The following is a 19015-nucleotide window of genomic DNA, read 5'->3' on the forward strand; positions in this document are numbered from 1 at the left end:
TTGGTAGTTTGAATTAAAACATTGGGTCTAAGACGGATTCATTTGCTGAAATTGATTTAGGCTCTATTTAGATCAATGAGTTTTTTGAAAAAAAATAATAAGAATTTATTTTTCATTATATTTTCTTTTATTTCAAATGCTATTAAGAATAAAAAATTATTTTAATATAATTAGAAATTAAGAAGAATTAAATGTTAATTATAAATTAAATCAAATTTTACTTTTTTAACATTACAACAAATTTGATTTTTTCCTCGCTTTTCACAATAATTAAGCATGAATTTTTTTTACTTTTATTTAGTATTTTTTTCAATTAAAAATGAGTCTTATCATTGTTGTTTGGATGACATCACTATAAATGACCAAAAATAGTATTACAATATAGCATTTAATGATTTTGCTCCTATTCATTTTCTAAATTATTACAATTAATTAAATTATGTATTTCCCTTTATTTGATGATTACCTCTATGTACAACTATTTTGTTAGATATGCTTAATGATAATTAATGAGTAGAAATGCATATGCAGACCAACAAATGCTTTTTTCTTTTGTTTTTGTATCAATTGTAAGTTTACAAGCTAGTAACTCATTTTTCATTCTACAACCTTTTCTACTATACCTTCAATATAAATGTTCTGAACTTTAATGATTCGAATGTCCCTAAAAGAAACAAATACATGATTTTCTCATGAAGATAATACATTAGCTTTACAAAAGTCACGCACTAGTTTAAATGAAACCATGAGACCAATTTTATTACATAGTTTTGGCAACATCAAAGCATGCATATGCCTTTTATAATTATAGATTAGTATGTAATGTAGGACAAGAAGTAAGACCTTGGGAAGATCTTTGTTGGACAGTACTTAAGAAGAAGTTGATCAAGGATTGTTGGGTTTAGTTAGTAGTTTATGTTGTGTTTAGTATTAATTAGTATAGGATTATGTGTATTTGAGAGGTTGTTTTATTATTTGTGTAAAAAAGGGTTATTTGTAATCCATGTATTTATAAGGGTATGTGTGTAATTTTATGTGTTAAGGCTTTCTTATAAATCGTGTGTGAAAATCATGTTGTGGGCAGTTGAAGAAGTTGAATTGAATTGAAAGTGAGATTTCCCCCTCATATCTCCCCTCTCCTCCCCTCCCCTTCCTTTTTCTCTTCTAACTTTTCCATGGCTACAGAACCTTGATGTTGCCCTTACATCATTTGGTATCAGAGCCCAAATTCGATCTCCATACTGTTATTTTAGTCCAACCATTTTCCCTTCACTATTCTCCTTTTCCCTTCTTCTTCCTCCTTTCTCTTCTTTCTATTCTCTTTCTGATCTCCTGTTTTGTCCCAATCCCCTACTACCCAGTAGTATCCTGCCTTCTTTCTTATTCTTTTTTCTTTTCTCCTTTTCTCTATTTCACTCCCCATATCTCTCAATTCTCTTTCCTTTCTTGTTTGTTGATCTGAACTATCCTTTACTCTAATTCTCTATTCTTCTTCCTCTTCCCACCCTGTTCTCCCTTCACTATTTTCATCTTCATTCTATGTTTTTCCCTCTCTACTATCTCTCTCTAGTTCAAACTTTTATTTTTTCATTCTAAAACTCCAATGATAGAAAGAACACTAAAAAGCAATTTCCAGACTTTTTAGAAAATTCTATATGCGTCCCATTTTTTGAAACCCTAATTTCCATTTTAGATTTTACAACAGCACCCACACCAACAAAACATAACCCCCTAAAACCCTAGACCCTAAAGTTTCTTCAGTGTGCAAACCATCGGAGGACCCCCCACATGCCAACAAAATATTTCCAAGTTTTTGGCCCTTCGAAACCCTAACTTCTTGATCTTTCTCATCATGCAACAACCATCACTGCATCCTCACTCTCTATTCAACCCTTGCTTAGAGTTTCATCATTGGAGTTACCTCATTGACAACACACGCACCCCACGTGCTAGCAACCAGTGACTAGGAATCTCCCACAATTTTCTACAATTTTCCATCTTGTGAAAATTTGCTTCAATCACGAGATTTTGGATTTTATTTCCAATATTTTAACCTATAAGGAGAATAAAAAGATATTTTGGTTGTGGACACAATATATAGCGAGAAAGCGTGATAATTTGGCATAAAACCCTAGAAATTGTCACAAATCAAATTTTGTGCTATAATTTATGAGTTTTCTTGGTGATTTTGTTTCATTTCAGCATAACAATCAATTTCAATGGTGAATTGAAGATAGTTTTGGAGAAATTAGGATCAAGTTTTGCGGGCAAATTGTGTTACAGCTTTTGGTGATATATTGGTGCAATATATATGAATAGATCTAGCAACACGATGATATCTTACTAGAAAAATAAATGGTTTTTGTCATACTCTGAGCATAATATCAAACCATTCCACATTTTTCTTAAGTATGGCGAAATAGTATGCAGATTCGTTTTTCATGAAATATGTCCTATGAATGTGATTTCTAGAAATAGAGTCATTTATATGCAACTTCATCTGAATTCCCATCCAAAGCCTTATGACCTATCTTATATATGTTAATAGCATTATCATATATGTTTGTAACATATGTTTGGTTCCTAACTAAAAGGGTGAATATTTGGCTAATGTTTGGTGTGATAATCCTACTTATAAAGATTGGTCGTGTACTTCTTAGTTCTCCTTGGTTGGATGATTTGGATGTGATGTTGGATCAAAATTCAATTATGGGCATATATGTGAAACATTTTTGTATTGTGGACTGTCTAATAAGGAAAGATCCTATTTAAAAGTGATCAGTTATTTCGGATTATAGTGGACTTCAATGTATCCAAAACGATTATAGACCTTTAATGTGTAGATATTTTAATGGTTATTTCCGTTTATTATGATGGGCGAAAACAAAAATACACATATATGGCCAACGGTTATACATATAGTGGTTATGGTCCCCAAATCACATGGACGGTTCTATAATTTCTCTTTTGTCATCCCATTGCTAAAAAAGAATATAGAGAGCGCAAAAGGAATTCCCTGGACATTACTTGTTGATCTGGAAAGCCATCCACACAGCTCGACATATTTTGGAACGCTATGGATTCAGGTATGCTTCCGCATTCAGTTTAATGTTCTTGATGATTTGACATGACTGATTCTGTCATGACGATGGTTCTCATCAATTAAAGAAATACTCTTTAAGTTTCGACAAGTGGTATCAGAGTGGCTTCATGTTGAATCATTGGGAAATGGTTTCTCAATTTTGCGTTGAATTGAATAAATCTTTGTTTTTTTTTTTTTTTTTTGTAATCTGGAAATTCAAATCCAAAAAAATAATAATGAATAATAATAATAATAATAATAATAATAACTTTTTTGGAAATTTTGTTCTTTGCGGGGATCATGAGATATTTAGTTGCAGTTTAAATTTAGTTATTAATTTTTTGAGATAAAGATTTTATTTGAATTTTTATTTTATCTTTTAGTAAATTTGAATCAAATTAAAAGTATGGCCCCATAGTTTTTTAAAGTAATGAAATTCGTTTTGGGTTTGGGCCCATTTTTTTTTTTTTTTTTAAAGGGAGGATGGTCAAAGGATGGAAGTTATATATATGTTTTGAAACAAAGTTGATTAAAACAGCAAGTCGTCAAAGTGACCACTCCTGTGGCAATCAATTTTGTTTTAAAATATAAACGGCTTGTGTGCGTATAACGTATGTAAAAATTGATCGGCCCAAAGGAAGATAAATTTTTTTTGACAGAATTGCATGTGCACCTATGGTAATAAATGCGTGATAATTTTTTGGTTTATTTAACATGTGAATAATAATTCGGCCCAATGGAAGATTTATTATTCAACATATTCTAATTACCAACATTTGATTACTACACCAAGATATCACTTACAAATTAATATATTTTTCCAAAGATAAAATATTAACAGAGTACAAGATATCTTGAGATGGGAATTACCTAGTTTTTGAATTTAATTTTGGTTAAGGATTTATGTGAGCTTGTTTTAATTTATGTGAGGTTAAGAATTACCTCAGTTCAATCAACTCAACCCTAGAATTATAATCATATTCACATTTCCCCAAGTCTATGTTGGTGTATATGTATGCAATGTCCACCTCCTACGAGTTAATTGGCACACTTACTTGATATGTGGCTCATATGAGGTTGAAGCGGTAGACCGCAATGGTACCACGAAGACAAAATATGTTCCCTTCCGAGACACAGAGGTTCGGGGGCAGCGCCCCTAATAGGGGATATGGGGGCAACGCCCCTCGAGACGGTATGGCCTATCTAGTGTGAACGATGGGGACGGTATGTTAAAGATAGCCACTAATGTCAAATACAACCACTAATGTTAAAGACAACCACTAATGTCAAAGTCGGCCTCTAATGTCAAAGTCGTCTATGGTAGGTGAGCTACCACCACCTACCATGGTAGGTGAGCCACCCATGTGCTTCTTCCACGGACCAAAGGCTATAAATAAGACCCCCCCCCCCCCCACCGAAGCACTACACACATCTCGACTTCAAGATTGTGTCCTCTTTTGTTTTTCTATTTGTTGTCATTTCGCCATTGAAGCTCATTTAGTGAGTGCATGGTTAGACAGATTGTTGTAATAAAACTTTGTGTTATCTCTTTAATTGTTTCTTCAAAACAGATCTTAGTGTTGTTATTCTACATGGTATCAGAGATGAAGGCTACTAAGAAGAAACAACTATAATTGTTGAGATTTTGCAATGGCAGGAACTTCATCTTCAGCTACTGCATCTCCACCAACACTTCGGATACGTCCACCAGTATTCACAAAAGGAAAGCTAGACGGAACGAACTACACTTTGTGGAAGTTCAAAATGAGTGCTATTTTGATTCATATGAACTGCTTGATACAAATCAAGGTATGGATCCAAAACCGATTGGCACGCCTGATCCCACCAATCCTAAGGTTATCATCCCTACAGATGCTACCCTCGTCAAAGCATGGAAGAGGCAAAATGCAGATGCACTTTGTGTTATTGTCACAAGTGTATCCAATTTCGTACTTACATTGATCCAGCATACATCCAAGGCTATAAATGCTTGGAATGGTCTAAAGAATCAATATGAAACAAGGAGCCAAACACGCATTCAAAACTTAAAGCTACATGACGGAGAATTGGCAGAAGTATGCTTCGCCAGAATCAAAAATTTGTGTGATCAGATGGCAGCAGTGGCCATAGCAAAGACCAGTGAGGAGTTAGCTCGAAGATGTATTCAAGTGCTGCCATCAAAATATGATAGTATGTTAACTGCTCTTAACACAAAGATTAGAACTCCTGCACTAATCTTTAAGGAATTCTATGCTTTACTGTTAGAGGAGGATATGAGGCTGAGAACTAGAGAAAATGAAAGCAGTAGTGCTTTCACCATGAAGATCAAAGGCAAGGACAATAATGTTGAAAAGAAGAAAGGAAAGAACAAAAAGAGATTTTTTGGTACGTGATACTACTACAACAAAAAGGGGCATGCATCCAAGGATTGCAGAAAGTGTATCTACGATGAAAAGAACAACATGTTGAAGCCTACGTGGAATGTCATACAGGTAGCAAATTGTTCTAAACGAAAATTAGATATTTTCATGGCTACAGAAGAAATGTGCTCAACTGCTCAAACAGTACTAGGAGATTGCTCATGGGTACTTGACAGTGGAGCACCTGACACATAACCAGCAAAAAGGACTGGTATGATTCCCTTAAGCCTCTACATGAAACTATGAATGTGATTGTTGGAAATAATGCAAAGTGTCCAATAAAGGGCATTGGATCCATTTCCTTAAAAACCACGAATGGTCAAGGTAAAACTCTTTCAGATGTCCTTTATGTTCCTCAAATTAAGAGGAATCTTTTATCTGTAGCTGCTATTATTGACCGTGACTATGAAGTACGATTTATGAAAAAAAAAAAAAAGTTGAGATCATTGATAACAGTGGCAGCATTGTAGGCGAAGGTTTTGAAAGAATAACCTATATGAGTTTGTGGCACTTGCCGCAACAACTAGAGATACAACAAGCAAACTTTGGCATGAAAGGTTTGGACACATCTTCTATACAGTTTTGAAGAAAAGGCAGAGAAAGGAAATGGTGGTTGATCTGCCTGTAGTAGTTGATACTGTAGAGCCTTGTGAAGCTTGTATGTTGGGCAAGCAACATCATATGTCATTTCCACAACAGAGCAACAACAAATCAAAGCTTCCTCTAGAGCTGGTACATGCAGATCTCTGTGGTAAAATGACTACTCCTGCACTAGAAGGATCTTTCTATTTTATGCTGTTAGTCGACGATTATAGTAGAAAGATGCGGGTGTACTTTCTTCGTGATAAGGCTGAGGCTTTTGTAAAATTTAAGGTGTGGCATAAACTTGTTGAAAATGAGACAAGTTTGTAGTTAAAGAAACTTTTAACAGATCGAGGAGGCGAGTTCACATTAAGGGAGTTCAACAATTATTGTAGTGCATTTGGCATTAAGCGCCAATTGTCAGCACCAAAAACTCCACAGCAGAATGGCATTGTGGAACAGAAAAATTGCACTGTGATGGAGATGGCCAGAGCAATGATGAAGGCACAAGACCTTCTAAAATCGTTTTGGGCAAAAGTTATTAATATAGTAGTGTATATCTTCAAGCGATGCTTCACTAAATCTTTGGGCAACAAAACATCTCACAAGGCTTAGCAACAAAACATCTCACAAGGCTTACTCTAGTAAGAAACCCTCCGTTTCTCATCTAAAACATTTGGTTGCAGATGTTTTGTGCATGTTCTAGATGACAGTCGAAGGAAGTTAAAAGATAAGAGTCGAAAGTGCATCTTCTTGGGATACAGTACAGAATCAAAGACATTTCATCAGTATAATGTAGAGGTAAAGAAGATCGTCACAAGCCGAGATGTGGTATTTGATGAAGGACCACACTCAGTGGGAGATAGAGATCGGCCCACTTTATCATCAACAGATAAAGTAACCCACCATATGTCTCACTAAGAGTAGCAGATTGAGGTGAATGATGAAAAAAATTCAAAATCAGCCTTTTGTACCAGTAACACCTGTTCAGAAGCCACACCCCAGGTGGGTATAACAGCTCTTTGACGAAGGCAATCCAGAACCTGTGAATCAAAGTTTACAACCTCATGGACCTCGAAGGTCGAAAAGAATAGAAGAACAACAACAATCATTAGAACACTTGGTAAATATGACCTTAATGGCTTATATAATCAATACAATTAAGGAACCAAGTAGCCTAGATGAAGTGCTGGCTGATCCGAAGCGAAGAACGACTATGGAAGCTGAATATGAAAGTATCATGAAAAATGATACTTGGGAGATTGTGGATCATCCCTCTCATAGAAAGGTAATTGGCACAAAGTGGATATGGAAGGTAAAATATAAAGCTGATGGTACTTTAGAGAAGTACAAAGCACGCCTTGTCGCATAAGGATTTTCTCAGGTGGAAGGTTTTGATGTTACTAAATCTTTTGCACCAACAACTCGCATAGAAACAATCTGTTTGGTTTTGGCTACTACTGCACACCGAAGCTGGGTTTTATTTCAAATGGACGTGAAGTCTGCATTCCTTAATGGTCATCTTAAAGAGAATGTTTATGTGATGCAATCACCTAGATTTAAATTTCCAAATTTCAGACAACAAAGTGTGTAGTTTGAAGAAAGCATTGTATGGGCTGAAACAAGCCCCCAAAGCTTGGTACTAGAGGATTAATTCTTTCTTCACCAATTATGGATTTTGTAGAAGTACTTCTGATGCAAATTTATATGTACTGAAGGAGCATTAGATGTATGTAATAATTGTACTATATGTGGATGATCTTGTGCTTACAAGTGACCACGAGGAGAAGATCAACAATATTCATGAAGGCCTATGCTCATAATTTGAGATGACAGACTTGGGGTTACTCCACTTCTTCTTAGGCATTGAAGTGTGGTAGCATCCAAGAGAAATTATTATTTCTCAGCAACGATATGCTCAAGAGTTATTGAAGACATTTGGGATGGTAGAATGCACTTCAATGGTTACTCCAATAGAAGTAAACATTAAGCTCTCCATTAAAGATCCCTCTCCATTTATTGATAAAAAGAGATACAGAAGCCTAATTGGGAGTTTGGTGTACTTATGCAACACAAGGCCCAATATCAGTTTTGCAGTTGGTATTCTGAGTTGATTTGCAAATAAGCCACGAGAAATTCATTGGAAGGCTGGAATGAGGGTCCTCAAGTATATAAAAGGGACTCCTCATTTTGGCATCTCTTATACACCAGGGAACTCCCTAATTGGATATTATGACTCTGATTGGGCAGGAGATATTGATTCCAGAAAGTCAGTTTCTGGATATTATTTTCTCTTTGGGAATGGAATTATCTCTTGGACAAGTAAGAAGCAGCCAACAGTGTCGCTATCATCTAGAGAAGCCGAGTACAAGCCAACTTGTTTCATTTCATGTGAAGCTATTTGGATAAGAAAACTTCTTACTGATATTGGGATAACAATATATGTTGCAACTCTGATTCACTGTGACAATCAAAGTTGCACAGCTATCAGCAAGAACCCGATGTTATATGCAAGAACCAAGCACATTGAGATTCGGTATCACTACATACGAGAACTCATTAAGGATGAGGTTGTTAAGATGAAGTATTGTCCAACAGACGATAATTATGCAGATATCTCCCCCAAAGCATTGGGTAGTTTTGACTTCCAAATGCATCGGGATGCTCTTGGTATTGGTTCAAGAGTGTAGGTGGACATTGAAAGAGGGGGGGGGGGGGGTGTTGGTGTATATGTGTGCAATGCTCACCTCCCCCACCAAACCGTCAACGGTTTGGTCTACAACAAACCAAATTCCTTCTTTTCTCTATTTTTTTCTTATTATTTCTATTTTCTGGGTCTCTACAATTGCTCACAAAGATTCTCATTAAAATGGAATAACTGAAGTTATTAATAAATACTAAAATCAATTACATAAAACATGTATTTCAGTATAAATCCCTAACAAATGCAACCAAATTTAAACTTGGCTAAGCTTGTGAATGTTTTGCCACTCATTCATCCTAAGTATTTAGATGGTCATACGAAACACAATAAATTCAAGACTTCATCGAAAAAGTTAGGGGCAGTAGTGTAGCCTTGACATAATCAAAGTTGAGGATACTTTTGAAGACTCCTAGAAGATGCCCATATGAAATTGGCCAAAGGTTGTGTAGTAGCCCCTACTAGTGAAATGCAAGGTAACAAGTATCTCAAGTGACCTACTTGTAAATCATGTTGGTGCTAATTATTTAGTGTTAATGAACCATATCTAAAAGGCATTGGGATACATCAAGCTCTTGAAAAGAATAAGGAGGTGATGAAAGTTGATAAGAATCATTTCCCAAAGGTAGCCATGAGGTTGCCCAAATGATTTATCAAAATGTCAGGTCCTTGGGTGCTAGTCTAGCCATACAAGAAAGGAAAGCCAATTGCCTAAAGAGCAATTAAGATACATGAAGTAAATGATAAAAGGGAATATCTCCATGAAGATTGTATCAAAAGAGCCTAAAGTTTTTGGAGAAGTCAAGGGCATTTTCCCATTATTGGAGATGAATGAAAGTAACATTATAATCGGCCTAATAACCACCTAGAAGTCAGTGTTCGCAAGATTGGTACTTCGGCTAGTGAATGAAAAATAGAGAATCCATCTCTTCCCATGACATAGTAATAGAAACTTTAGAGGCTAAAGGCAAGTAGAAAGGCAACAACAATTCATCAATTACAATTATAAGAATAAAGTGGAGGTTAAGGCTGACCCTCAAAAAAAAGAAGAAGAAGAAGAAGAAGAAGAAACCACAACTAGAAGGCCCACCTAAAGATGAAGCATAGGTTCTTATTGGGGGCTCGAAAGATGACACGACTAGTTGATAGGATTGAGGGATCCTTATAGGTAGGTTTGATATATATGGGTGAAACCACTTTGATGCAATAGTTAAAGTCATTAGGTCTTAGGCTCAACCATGCATATAAACATCTATTATCTACTCAATTTTTTTTATGTGGTACAAATTTGCAAGTGCGATTCTCAATAATTATTTCTTCACTTGTGAGGTTAAATCATTTCCCACTGAATGGAAGTTGTTACTAATTGTAATACACTAACTCATGCAACCAACTCTTTTGAAAATTTATATTTGCAAGAACACATGCATGAACATTTGAGCCCAAATCAAATTGTTCTCCTCCTTGAGTAAATCCAATTCTCCAACAATTGCTCAAATGAGTCTTATGACGCACCTTAAGTGCATTCAAATTAATCTTACTTTTCACGTCCTAACCATTTAAGTCTCAACTACTAGGTTTAGATGATTCTTATTAGTCTTGTTAGGAACTTAGTCCTCCAACTGATAACACGTTAGGAGAATAATTTCACACCTCAACTTTATAATGTCACTCGTCCAAAGGTACACACCATTGGTTCTAGTACCACTTGGGAATGAAAAATCCTCATGAGTTGGCTTAAAATATATGGTGAATACCAACTTGACTAAAAAACTGAAGTCATTCATTTTGCGCTTAACTATACATATAAACACCTATCATTTATTCAATTTTCAAATGCAATTCTCAACACTAGTAATAAGCCAATGATGGCTAGATTTGGGGCTCTACCTTCGGGTTGCTTCCATGAAGACGTAGGTAGGTGACATGCTTAGTGGCCAAGAACCTATTGGATTTTCCTTGTTTGAAAGTGTTGTCTTGTGGTTCAAATGTGCATCATTTTGGCCATAAACATTATCTACCAACAAAATCAAAAGGCTTCAAATGGAGAATCCCTCAAGAAATGAGTTTTTTTTTCCTTTTTGGCTCGGCAAGAAATGAATTAAATTTTATGGAGTTGAGACAACGAGAAAGAGTGATTTCAACGAGGAAGTAGGAGTTAGATTATTAATATACAGTTATGCATTCAGCAAGCGTCGATATGTCCGAGTGGTTAAGGAGACAGACTCGAAATCTGTTGGGCTTTGCCTGCGCAGGTTCGAATCCTGCTGTCGACGCAATTTTCCCGCTTTTTTTACCATTTCCCATAGGAAATTTCCATTGTCCTTTCCCACTTCCAATTCCAGTTTTTCTCCCAATAATTTTCCATTTCCTATTAAATTTCCTCCTCAAGAAACCGTCACCACTTCCGACGCTCCACTCCTTTTCCATCTTCAATGGCTTCCTCTCTGTGCACAAACCTCCCCTTCCTCTCCCCTCCCTACCCTTCCAGTTCAAATCCCAAGCCCTCCACCACCACCAGAACCTCCTTCCCCGTCCAGTGCGGCCCCCGGGACAACCGCGGACCACTCGTGAAGGGTCGCGTCCTCAGCACCGAAGCAATCCTCGCCATCCAAGCCCTAAAACGCGCCCACAGATCCAATCCGGCGAAGGTCCCCGACGTCCTCTCCAAGAGCTTCCCCCGCCTCGTTAAATCCGACCTCATCGCCGCCTTCAAGGAGCTCCTCCGGCAGAACCAGTGCGGCCTCGCCGCTGACGTTTTCTCCGTCGTCCGATCGGAGCCCTGGTACCGCACCGACCTCTCTCTGTACGCCGTTTTGGTGGCGGCAATGGGAAGGAACCGGATGCGGGAGGAAATTGACGGTCTGATCTGCGATCTGGAAGCGGAGGGCGAAGGGTCCATCCCCTGCGACGATAAGGGCATCGTTCAGGTGCTCCGGGCGGTGCTCGGCGCGGACAGGGTGGGATCGGCGGTGAGGATTTACGGGATGATGAAGAGGAGCGGGTGGGGGTCCGACTGGGTGGGGAATGAGATTGTGGTTAGGGTTTTGAGTAAGGGTTTAAGGAGACTTGGTGAAGTTGGGGTTGCGGATGAGGTTGTGAGGGAATATGTTAGATTGTTGAAGGGAAATTTGGAGATATTGGAAGTTTAATTTTGTAAATTTGATAATTTAAATGTTGTTAATTTGTATTTTAGAAGTTTGTATTTTGAAAGTTCACAATGTTATTTGCATGTTTTTCGGGGAAACAAAATAGTACTAAATTTGTGGGAGAGATGAAAATACATGTGAATTGTAAGGTGAACAATTTAAAAAAAAAAAAACAATTTCTATCAATTTAGAAAGAAAAAGTAAAATAAAAATAAAAATAAAAACAAAACATTTCTCTCATATTACTTAACAAGAAGTTAAGATGCAACTAAAAATGAGATGAAATGGAATAAAATGATTATTTTTCAAGTAAGTACAATGATTAAATGTGATAGATAATATAATCTATAATTTTTTATTGTTCGTGAACTATATAATATGTGACTTAAGTGACAAGTTGAAGAATACGAATGACTTACAACGGGAGTATTTGAGAATATGTTTAATAAAATTATAAAATAGTTTTGAAAGGTTTGAAGTATTTTATTTGTTTTCCTTTTAATGTGCTTGATTTTAAAGTCTTTTTATCTTTAGAAGAGTCGTACATTTATTGAAGGAAGGCATAATGGCAAAACTACTTGCTTTTTATTGATAAGATTAAAGATAATTAACTATCCATAATTATTTACAATCTATAACTTTGATCGATGTCAAAGTATGACACCAAAAAGTGAAAATAGTGGTTCCAACAACAATTAATGTTGATTTTTTGAATCTAATCTCTGTTTTGATTATGATAAATTATAGTATCTCATCTGTGTGTTAAGTATATGAGCATATTCATTTTTCTAAACGTAGATGACAGATGAGAAATGGAAGTCGAGAAGCACTTAAACGCACACACCATTTGGCGCATTCCATGTAATTTCAAAAGAGTAGAGCATAAAGATTTTTGTTTATTTTCTCAAGTTGTATTGTAATGGTAATTAGGATTTAATTGTGCATGCATGCTTACATAATTTAAAATTGAAGCTCTCACAAAATGACCAAGATCTTAGATTGACCTTAGGGGCCTAAATTTTTCATGAAAACATTTTTCCAAAACAAGTTTCTAAAAAAAAAAAAAAATCCCTTCATATTTCTTCCGTCGCATTGATGAGCACTTTTCTCTATCAAAAACTTCTTATCTTAAAAAGTTTCTAATAGAAAATTGTGGGATTTTCTCTTAACTTTTTGTAGATACCAAGAACATTCAATTTAGAGTTGTATAGAAAAAGTTATACCCAAAATACTAAAGGGTGTCGGAAAAATTTCCTTCATGTATCATTCGTCTCATTGATGAGTGATTTTATCAATCAATCACTCCTTATATTAAAAAGTATTCAACATGAAAGTTGTGGAATTTTCTCTTAACTTTCTGTTAATACTAAGAAAGTTCCATTTGAAGTTGTATAAAAAAAGTTATGTTTGAAAAACTAAAAGATGTCCGCGTAAAAAGCGCCCCAACGGATGAAAAACGATTAGTTTTCAAATTGAATTATATTTTAATATCTCAACGGCTATAAAATGGTTATATCTCCAAAATGGCTATAAATACCAACCCTAAAGCATTTGAATACACTTTGGCCAAGCTCATATCATTCAATTTCATTGTTGGGCAAATCCAAGAGCATTCACTCTCATTTTCTCTCCCATACTCTTATTCTAGAAAATCATTTTCTTGGGAAAGATTTTTTATTGCTTTTGAGTTTTTGAAGAAGCATTCATTTGGGAGCTCATTTTTGCACATCAAATTTCTCCTACTCTTCTACTTGAAAATATTCTTGGGGAAATTCTTTTGGGTTACACAAGCAAGGCTTAAGCATATATTCATTCTTATATATATATTTGCTTGAAAGTCATCTTGCTCATGTGATATATTTTCAAAGGTCAATCTTGGGGAAAAAATTATTTTCTCTTACTCTTATTTTTGAATATTATTTTTTGAGAAAACTTTTTGAGCAATCCTTGGAAGCCTTGAGCATATATTAACTCATATATAATTGCTTGAGAGGCTCTTTGATTTATAAAGATCATTTAAAAAAAGAAAATCATTTTCCATACTCTCATTCATTTATTTGAAAAATATTTTGAGAGGAAAATCAAATACTCTTCCGAACTTCAATCTACAAATCATGTGAGAGTGCATATAGTGCTTTAAAATTGTACATCTTTACTTATTATAGAAGCACATTCTTATACGAAAAATATTTCACATCATTTGTATTCACGGTTCGGGTTGTGAACCATGGAGAGGTAGCTATGTCTCGTGTGGAAGCAGTGGATTGTAAAGGGAAGTTTCGCCCTGGTAAGAAGCGAATTGTAAATGGAAGCTTCGCCCTGGTAAGAAACGGATTGTAACAAGGAGCTCTACCTAATTTTAAGGAGCGGAATAGTGGATACTCAAGCGAGTTAGCTTGAGGTGGGGACATAGGTAGATTTGACCGAACCTCGATAACAAATCTTGTATTTGTGCTCTCTCTTCCTTTCTCTCTTTACTTTCAGTATTTGCATGCTCATATTTAATCCGTTGTGATTGTTACATTTGTTTTACATATTTGAATGATTAAATATTGGTGGGTTTTGTAATTGCTTAGAAAGACCTTAGGTTCTGAAATACTGTTTGTGAAATTAAAATAGGGATAAATTGACCTAAAAAATTTTAAATACCCTATTCATCCTCCCTTTTTGGGAATACACCATTCCAGGCAATCAACATTTTTCTTTTTTGACCATATTGAATTGATAAGGATGGGTGTTGCGTTTGGACGTGTAATGGTCCTAGATCTAACTCCAATAAGGTATTATTCGTTTTAGCTCATTGGCTTTTGGTACACATCTGATGTGAGATCGTGAGAGACTCTCCTGCCCAATCTCTAACATCCTCGTCAGCATGATTTCCCTAATACACATCCAATGTAAGACCATGATAGGCTCTCTCGTCCGATTTCTGACGTCTTCGTCAATGTGATCTTCCTAGTACACATTTAATATGAGAACCACGACAAGCTCTCCTGCCTTATCTCTGACGCCCTCATCAAAGTAGCTTACACCTCCATGTATGATCCATTCACATGATCTGATACCTAATATAACAGTCCTGGACCCAACTCTAATGAGGTATTGTCAATTTTGGCCCACTAACCTCATAGGTTTATCCTATAAAAGGCATCTAACTTAGTTGGAGCTCAAAGCCTCCTTATAAGCCTAAGAGCTCCCTAGTACACATCCAATGTGGGATCATAAGAGGCTCTCCTACCCAATTTTGACATCCTTGTTAGCCTAATTTATCTAATACACATCCGATGTGATATCATAATAAAGTGCAATGATTAAAAAATTTATTATTTGGAATCTTTGTTGGTACATTTTTGTATATTCATTAATTTTTTGCAACCACCAATATATTTAGAAGAAAGGCATGCAAATTCGTGTCTCTTAAGTAATAAAAATTACTAAACGCTTAAATTACTAAAATAATTACGACCTCAAAAGTCTTTTCTAAGACAATTGAGGACATGTATGCAATTTATGTTATTGCTTATAGTTGCAATGCTTGTTGTTATTATTGCTATTGTGATTGAAAGAATTCATAGTTTCCAAATTTTATCAATTGTTAACCACTAATTTAAAATATATATAAACTTTGCCCTCACCGGTATGACGCGGTGGAAAGACATCAACAAGTAAGAAGGAGTATCGGGGGTTCAATTCCAGGTAGATACACTCACAGAGCCAGCGGTACCGGTGGATGGTAAGTGTTTATTCTGTGAGCCAGTGGGGATCGTAGATGGTGAGAGTTCTCTATGAGTCAGTGGGGACCGTGGATGGTGAAAGTTTGCTCCGTGACCCAGCGGAGACCATGGATGGTGAGAGTTCTCTGTGAGCCAGCGGGGACCGTGGATGGTAATGGAGATGTGTCCTGGGGGTCGGGTTGATCGAACATCCAACTGATGCACAGAAGCCGTGTCCACATTCTGAATTTTGCCCTGATCAGCAAGACCTGGGGGCGGAGAACTCTGATCTGTAGTTTTGGTGCCGCACCAAGGGTTCGAAGGGCTTGTTAGTGGCTGGAGTTCCTATGTAATCAATATATATATATATATATATATATATATATATATATATATATATATATATAAACTTTTGATTACTATCAATTACAAAAAATTAGGTCATCCCAAATGCTTTTAATGGCACAATTTTACTAGTTGCTAATATAGAGATTCAAAACACATAGAATTTGTTCTGTTGTAAAAAAAAAAAATAGCCTTAATTTGATTTCAAAATTTTCAAAGAATTACAAATGGACAAGTTAAAACTTTCACTTTTATTTTCTTCTAAATTTTGTGTTGTCTATGAAAAAAATTGGAAACATGAAAAGAGTTATATTTTTATGATTATTTGAAATTTTAAAAATAAATATAATTTTCACAAGTGAACAAACCCTTAAACTTCTAAGGTTTTAGTTGTGGAAAATATTTTTTATTTTTAAAAAAATTTTAATGATCATAAAAATGACATCGTATTTTCTAATTTTGTAGCAATTCTATAGAAAAAGCAAAAAAATATTGTGGAATGTTCAATTGCGAATATTAGTTTTATTTTTCATTTTTGTTTAAAAATAATTACAAATATATCACCTTATTTTTCAATTTTCTACTATCTGTATAGAACATTTGAAAATTAATAAAATATCATTTTCAATATAGAAAAGTAAAATAAAATATAGATTTTTATAATTATTAAAAAGTAAAGCGAGAATGGAAGGAATTTATCAAAGTGCAGACCAGATGTGAAGAAGTATTCGATTCTGGGTTAGTTTTATTACTAAGAGCACAATTTCTTTTTAAAAATTGAAGAAGTCGGACATTAAGATTTTGAATGAGTTTTAAATTAAGCATCATGAAGTTTGCAATAGGTCTGGAAAAATTATTTCATGGGTTAAACCTCCAGTAAGGTGGATAAAACTTAATTGTGATGAAAGTTGTAGGGGCAATCCGGGTACTTCAAGAGGTGGAGGAATTATTCGGGATTACCATGGCATGATAAAAGTCGCTTTTTCAAGTTATTTTGGCAATGGTACAAATAATAGTACAGAATTAAAAGCAATTAGGGAAGGGATTCGTTTGTGTAAATGTTTGCATTATGTTAATGTGATTATTGAAAGTGACTCGTGAATTGTAGTTGATTGGTTTCGGAAAGGTAGATGTACTTTGTGGTATCTTTGAGAATTTTGGGAGGAGCTCGTGGCAGAGTTAGAAGGAGTGAATGTCATGGTGATGCATCAATATAGGGAAGACAATAGTGCGGCCGATTTTCTTGCTAAAGAAGGAGAAATAAGAAATAAGAAATAATGTAATCTACGAAAAACAACACCTTCTATCACGTTACCTGAAAGGTATCCTTTGAATGGATAGGTGAGGTCTTGTTTCTGTTCGTTGTTAGTTAATCTCTAGAGTTTCGTTTGGTATATTTCGTTTTATTTTTGGTTGTTTTTATGTTTTTATCTCATTTGTTAGTTATGTTTAATTTTGTTTGTCTTAATTTGGTTGGTTGGTTGGTTTTAACTTGTAACCACGGTATTTCTCCGCAAAAAGTGAGGGTTTATTAATAAATAAATAGACTTGCCGCATTCTTTTACCAAAAAAATAAATAATTAAAATAAATTAAAAAGTAAAAATAATGATATAACCTAAAAAAAGGCCCCAACATTAAACTCGGTATTAAGACTAAAAAAGGAAAAGGAGTCAAAAGATTAATAGAAAAGATGTAGTGCCTATTAATTAAGGCAAAGGAATAGAATACCAATCTTTATTCTCTAATAACATATCCATAGTCAAAACGTAATCCACATGATCAAAATAAATTTTCATTAAGAAGGAAATTAATAAGAAGGTATCCGAATGTCTGTAAAAAAAGACTTCACAAGAAAGGTAAGACATCCGATTTTTTTTTTTTTTTATTACATAGGAACTCCAGCCACCAATGAGCCCTTTGGACCCCTTCGTGTGGTACCAAACCTACGGATCAACGTCCTCTGCCCCCAGATCTTGTTGATTATGGTAAAGTTCGGATGCAGACACAACTTTTGTGCATTAGTTGGACGTTCATTGATATAAGTATCAGAGTGTTTTTCTAGAGTACATTCCATTTCCTCCAAACCGTTTTTCCTTTATTCCTTAGGTGATCAAAGTCATGATTTTGACTCTACCTAACCTTAACATATTCAAACTTATACATTAAAGTATCAAAGAGGTCGAGGCAAATTAAGTTTAGTTGATATATGGTGAGGTAAACATTGCTTCTATCTAAGCTTTCAAATGAATCAATCAACAAACTCTTACAAAAGCTTAAAGTAAGTTTATAAATGAGTCTGAATAAGCTTATATATGAACGGCTCAAAAGTTTATACAAATCAAATTAGATGTTTTTTCAGAGTAAATTATTAAGTATATCAAGTATATCACATCATTCATAAATTAACCCAAAAAGATGATGAGAACTCAAAAACTAACTCACATGAGACCACACATATATAAAACATATCTTTCTTTCAAAAACAATTCAAAAGAATTCATGATTAATTTCATTTCCTGTAAAAATTAGGAAAAAAATCATAAATAATTTCTCTTCGCAGAGCAAATTACAAAAAAATCCATGGTTAAAAATTACAAAAAAAAAATCTATAGTTCATTTTCTTTGTGAATTGATATTTTTTTATTATCCATTTTTGTCCATTCAATTTTATATTGAAAGATTATATAAAACATGCTAACATTTAATGATTATTTTTATTATTATTATTTAGAATGAATTATAATTTTCTCATGTGAAAATTACAATATTATTATTTATCCACATTTTATAAATTTATGGTTTGGCTAAAGAAAATTTTAGAATATATTTTAAATGATTATATGATTGAATAGTTTTATGAATTCCTAAACATTAAACAAGTCCATTAATTTTTCTATGAAAACTTACCCTCGTAATTTTATAACATTTTATATTAAATAAAAGATAAATATTCCCAATTCATAATCAATGAATCTACTAAAACCACTAATTGAATTGACACTTCAAGCTCAATTTTTTTATC

The 19015-nt window shown here is 34.7% G+C and overlaps 1 protein-coding gene and 1 non-coding gene across 2 annotated transcripts; both read left to right on the forward strand.

The window, feature by feature from the left end:
* The first annotated feature begins 10979 nt into the window (after positions 1 to 10979).
* Positions 10980 to 11061, forward strand: TRNAS-CGA (transfer RNA serine (anticodon CGA)). Its single transcript has one exon. It is a non-coding gene; the product is annotated as a tRNA-Ser (tRNA).
* Positions 11062 to 11112: 51 nt separating this feature from the next.
* On the forward strand, positions 11113 to 12037 carry LOC131158281 (protein THYLAKOID ASSEMBLY 8, chloroplastic). Its single transcript, XM_058113030.1, has one exon. It carries the CDS (start codon positions 11221 to 11223, stop codon positions 11935 to 11937), a length of 717 nt encoding a protein of 238 aa, XP_057969013.1. The 5' UTR covers positions 11113 to 11220; the 3' UTR covers positions 11938 to 12037.
* Positions 12038 to 19015: the final 6978 nt, after the last annotated feature.

Source organism: Malania oleifera, chromosome 6 (genome assembly GCF_029873635.1).
Source record: "Malania oleifera isolate guangnan ecotype guangnan chromosome 6, ASM2987363v1, whole genome shotgun sequence".
Lineage (NCBI taxonomy): Eukaryota > Viridiplantae > Streptophyta > Magnoliopsida > Santalales > Ximeniaceae > Malania > Malania oleifera.